Source organism: Atta colombica, unplaced genomic scaffold (assembly GCF_001594045.1).
Source record: "Atta colombica isolate Treedump-2 unplaced genomic scaffold, Acol1.0 scaffold105, whole genome shotgun sequence".
In the NCBI taxonomy this organism is placed as follows: domain Eukaryota; kingdom Metazoa; phylum Arthropoda; class Insecta; order Hymenoptera; family Formicidae; genus Atta; species Atta colombica.
The window spans coordinates 4,681,844-4,686,297 of NW_017259190.1; the positions used below are offsets into that span (position 1 = coordinate 4,681,844).

A 4,454-nucleotide genomic window follows, 5' to 3' on the forward strand; every position below is an offset into this window, starting at 1 on the left:
AACAATGAATTATATTTCTTACACATTTGGAGCTACGTTACTAACTTCTATCTTCTTACACAACTTGGGATACTTATTGTACTTGGCATAATGATAATCGGTATATTCGAGAATGATAGTTTCGAGATCAATATTGTCACACACGTGAATGTCTCGGGAGAGTTGAGCTTCTTTGAAGAGACTTTCCGCGGTACTGGAATAACTATGAGAAACACATCAATGAGCATAATTTTCATTTTATAACTATTTATGCTATTAAAGTTTATTTTTTTAAATTAAAGAATTATGTAAAGAATTATGTAAAGAATTATAATAAAATTGATTAATATTTGTTTAAAATATTGAAACGTTTATAATTGAACTAGCATAGCAATTTTCAAGTTTTTATTATTTAAGTTATGTCAGATTGAAGCTTTTGATCAAATATTTACTCACTCATGATATCATTATTCTTTTTATATTTATTGTTCGTATGAATATAACACACGATTTTAACATTAACGTTTAATTGATATATGTATTTCAAATAGTTGAGAGTATTAATTAAACAAATATTAAACCTAATTATAAATTTTGCTCACCCTTGCTCTCGTAAAAAAGCAGCAATAAGATAAATGAGATGACGTCGACGTTCTTGGATACGTTTCTCCTCCTAATTTACCATTAACATATGTATTCATCATTGAATTCATAATTCAATATATTTACTCTTTTGATCATAATATACAATTTAAATATCGCAATTGATTTTTAGATCTGAACTTATGAAGTAATTCGTTTACGTGTCATTGTAGATCATTATAGTGTAGTAGATTATTAATTAATGCTTTGGTACTTTCGGAATATAAAGTTAACATGATATTTTTCTCAATCAGCGCACTGTATCGGTAATCATATAATTGTCAATAATCATCATAATCGACTGAATAAGAAAGTCGAATACTATATATATTTTTATCGATTGATTTAATATTACATAAGCTCTTATTTTTAATTTCTCTCACGTGTTTTTCGCGTACAAATATACCACTGCCGAAAGGCGCCAAACTATTTTGGAGTTTGGAATCGTAATGCACAAATACTCGATATAGGATGCGTTCTGATTGTTCCAAGTTACGCATGAAGTGCATGATGCATTAATGCATTGTTCTTCATCAAATAATAAAGATAAAACATATATGATACATCACACGCTTCATGCGTAACTCGGAACGTACCCGTAATCTTGTCTAGATTTTTGAAATTATGGGTGCGTTCCAAATTACGTGAATTTACCCTTACCTTTTCGTGAGCCAAATGAGCAACTCGTCCGGCTGTCGCGTTCAACGACAAGCAGTCGTTCATGATCTTTGCTCGGAAGCCAAAAATTGTCGGAGGATATCGAAGGACTGGAATTCTTTTCTCAACGTAATTCCCAAGAATAACGTTATTATTTTTTCGCTTATCGCTTATATTTCTTCGGTTGCACTTTTGAGGCTTGAAATACAAGCCAGTAGGTCGGTATAAGACGATAGACGATATGAAAGTATCCTACGGTTGCCATAGCAATAATGCGATCGCGCATTCTCATAATTGACCATGGACGAATTAAACACTTGATTACTTTCTCTCTCTTCAACGTTCAAATATCTACTTAATTTTACTCATTTTATAAATGCAAAAATTTGTTGAGTTTCAAGCAATGCGAACGAACCTCTTAAGAAAAGACTTTCTACGAAAGCAGACTTCGGGACAACTTTTTGATTGGTTGTGCCGATATTATGCGCAATACAACACCCTGTCTAATTTCGCCATGTAATATATAATGATAATTTACAATCAGTAATTCTCGTCAAAGTCATGATATAAAAAGATATCATTCAAATAAATTAATCAAAGAGATGAAAGTATATCGGACTTACACGTTGAATCACAAGCGTGGAGTGGAGTGCAATCGAACACAATTGTGATCGCGCGTCACGTCGCGCAAGAAAGAATAATGATAAATGAGTAGCGATGGAGAGATGAAATGAATCTGAGAGAATACAATATACATATATAACTATGATGACGGAAATTAATAGCTAATTTCATTTCACCTAAGTGTGATATATCATTTACCTACATGATCATAAAAAATTAAAATTTTCAAAATTATCAAAGTTATCTACACATTTATTTTACATTAATGATTATAATTACAGTTGTTATACATTTCTTAATAACAATAATATTCTAAAATTTAGTTTAGCTGTACAAATGCCTTATCACATTTTCAATATTAGAATAATTCAATATAATTGGTTTAATCGATTTTAAATTAAGAAAATCTCGCACAGACATATAAGGAAACTTCGGGATTGCTTTTAAGCCTGCAATCGCGTAAATCTCTAATATTCATGGACATCCTACGTAGCAAATTGCAGGTTTCATTCATCCATGTGCGATTCTACAATATTTAAAATTTATAATTTTGATATGCTTCTTTTCTTTATCCGCCCAAGTAACACACAGCGCTTATAAAGCATTAAATAAAGTGCATACAACTGCTTTTTTAGCGCTTTGCAAACGCTACTGTGCTACTTGGACATTTAATTTGCGATATCATTATCTGAATATGTATAAATTAGCTTTATCAGAGAAACTAATGATTACAACAAGGGTAATATCTTACTTTAAAAGAAAAGTTTCCCAACTATTTTTCATTCGCTCCAAACTTACATAATCTCATATAATCAGCTTATATCTCCAAATGAATTTCACTTTAATTGTTATTGCAATCCAAATTATAAAACGTGATTTTGCGATAGCGACTACAACGAATGCACTTTTTTTGTAGATATTAACAACAATGATGGTGACGACGATAACGATAGCAGGAGGTATGTTACCTTACTATAGGAGTGGCTTCGTCCCAGCGTAGCGAGAAAGAGAGAAACAGAGAAAGAGAGAGAGAGAGAGAGAGAGAGAGAGAGAGAGAGAGAGAGAGGCGATGCGCGAAACGTATTCGATCGACCCGTATAAGAGGAACGAGCTTGTACTGCGACAGAGTTCAGTCAGTCGGTACCAATCGCGCTGTATCGCGTTGAGCCTCTTGGAGGTTTACATTACAAACACGCAGTCGGTACGTTTGAATGCATCTCTTTCCTTTTTTCTCTTTTTTCTTACTTTATCTTGTCATCCTAAACGACCGATTTCTCGCCTTTCGCGGAATAGATTAGAATTTGATACATCGGTTTAATCGAAAAATTATTTGTGCGATACACCCTTTTCTCCATTAAAGAAGGGAAGAACATTGCACGTGCATACGAAACAGCAACATATCTTACGAGAAGCGATGTAAAGCAAACGATTGGTGGAGTAATGTAGTGTAAAGGTAATACACAACCCTTTTTCCCTCTCTCTTTCCGTAGTATGTATTATTATGCGGATTTTACTTCCGCGGCTGGTCTGGATAATTGATAGAGCCACCCGTTGCATGGTGAACAGTTGGTCCCGCTGGGTCAGATGTAGACTGAATAAGCGAATAATTCACCCAGAAGCTTGACGTCATCTCTATGTGCTCTGCTCAACGACACGTGCAGAGCATAATAATCCTCGGATATGAGCGGCGTGTCGTTGACATTTTCACACGATTCCTGAGATTTTATATTCCTTTAGTCTTTATCTTCCTTATCTTTCTTTTCTTATGAATTCAAGAATATAGGCTTTTTTATTTCATCCGATTTACACATTGCTTCTTTTTTCTAGAGAATATTTTTAAAGATACCTAATAAAGAATATTTTTAATAGATACCTAATAAATTGAACCACTTATAGTTACAAATGTTAATATTTAATGGTTTAAAAAGATAAAAAAAGACAAGTTTACATGCTTCTATATTATACTAATATCACTATTCAGTCCTAATTCATAAGTAAATTTTAAACCGAGCATTATTAGAATAAATAAATACTAATATTTTATTATTAACGTTAAAATCTTTAACAATGTTACAGTATATAAATCTGAGATTATCGCATATATATACGTTTACGTCCCGAGACAAATCCCATTTGTGCATACTCTTTAAAGATACATTTAGTAGCAATAAAATAAATTTTAATATAATTATAGCTTATATTGAATAATTTTATGGTAACTTTGCAAATTTAATCAACTATCATATCATAATTGCATTGCAAGGAAGATGTATAGCTAAATTATTTAATATTTTATTTAACTTTTTATTTACGGAAAAGAAACAATGTTGAAACTAAACGATGTTGAAATTAATCAAATGAATTCTAAAACTTTTTAGAAATATACTTAACAAAATATATAGCGCATAATACGACTTCAATTGTTTTAATTTTATGTAGATACAATTTTATGTAGAAACTTATCTTATGATTTGAATTTTGCAAATTTTTTCCTGTATGATATACATATATTAGAAAACCAGAAAAATTAATTGAAAATCCTTTATATAATA

The 4,454-nt window shown here is 31.4% G+C and overlaps 1 protein-coding gene and 1 pseudogene across 1 annotated transcript in view; one reads left to right on the top strand and one right to left on the bottom strand.

The window, feature by feature from the left end:
* The window catches only part of LOC108689875 (katanin p60 ATPase-containing subunit A-like 2), a 4,468-nt gene extending 3,124 nt beyond the window's left edge, over positions 1-1,344 (bottom strand). The window contains exons 1-3 of the mRNA XM_018196830.1: positions 1,282-1,344; positions 582-652; positions 23-202 (exon numbers count right to left, since the gene is read on the bottom strand). Coding sequence (XP_018052319.1) covers positions 23-202; positions 582-652; positions 1,282-1,344 — 314 coding nt within the window. The remainder of the gene's footprint in view (positions 1-22; positions 203-581; positions 653-1,281) is intronic.
* A 1,702-nt stretch (positions 1,345-3,046) lies between these two features.
* The window catches only part of LOC108689824, a 7,112-nt pseudogene continuing 5,704 nt past the window's right edge, over positions 3,047-4,454 (top strand).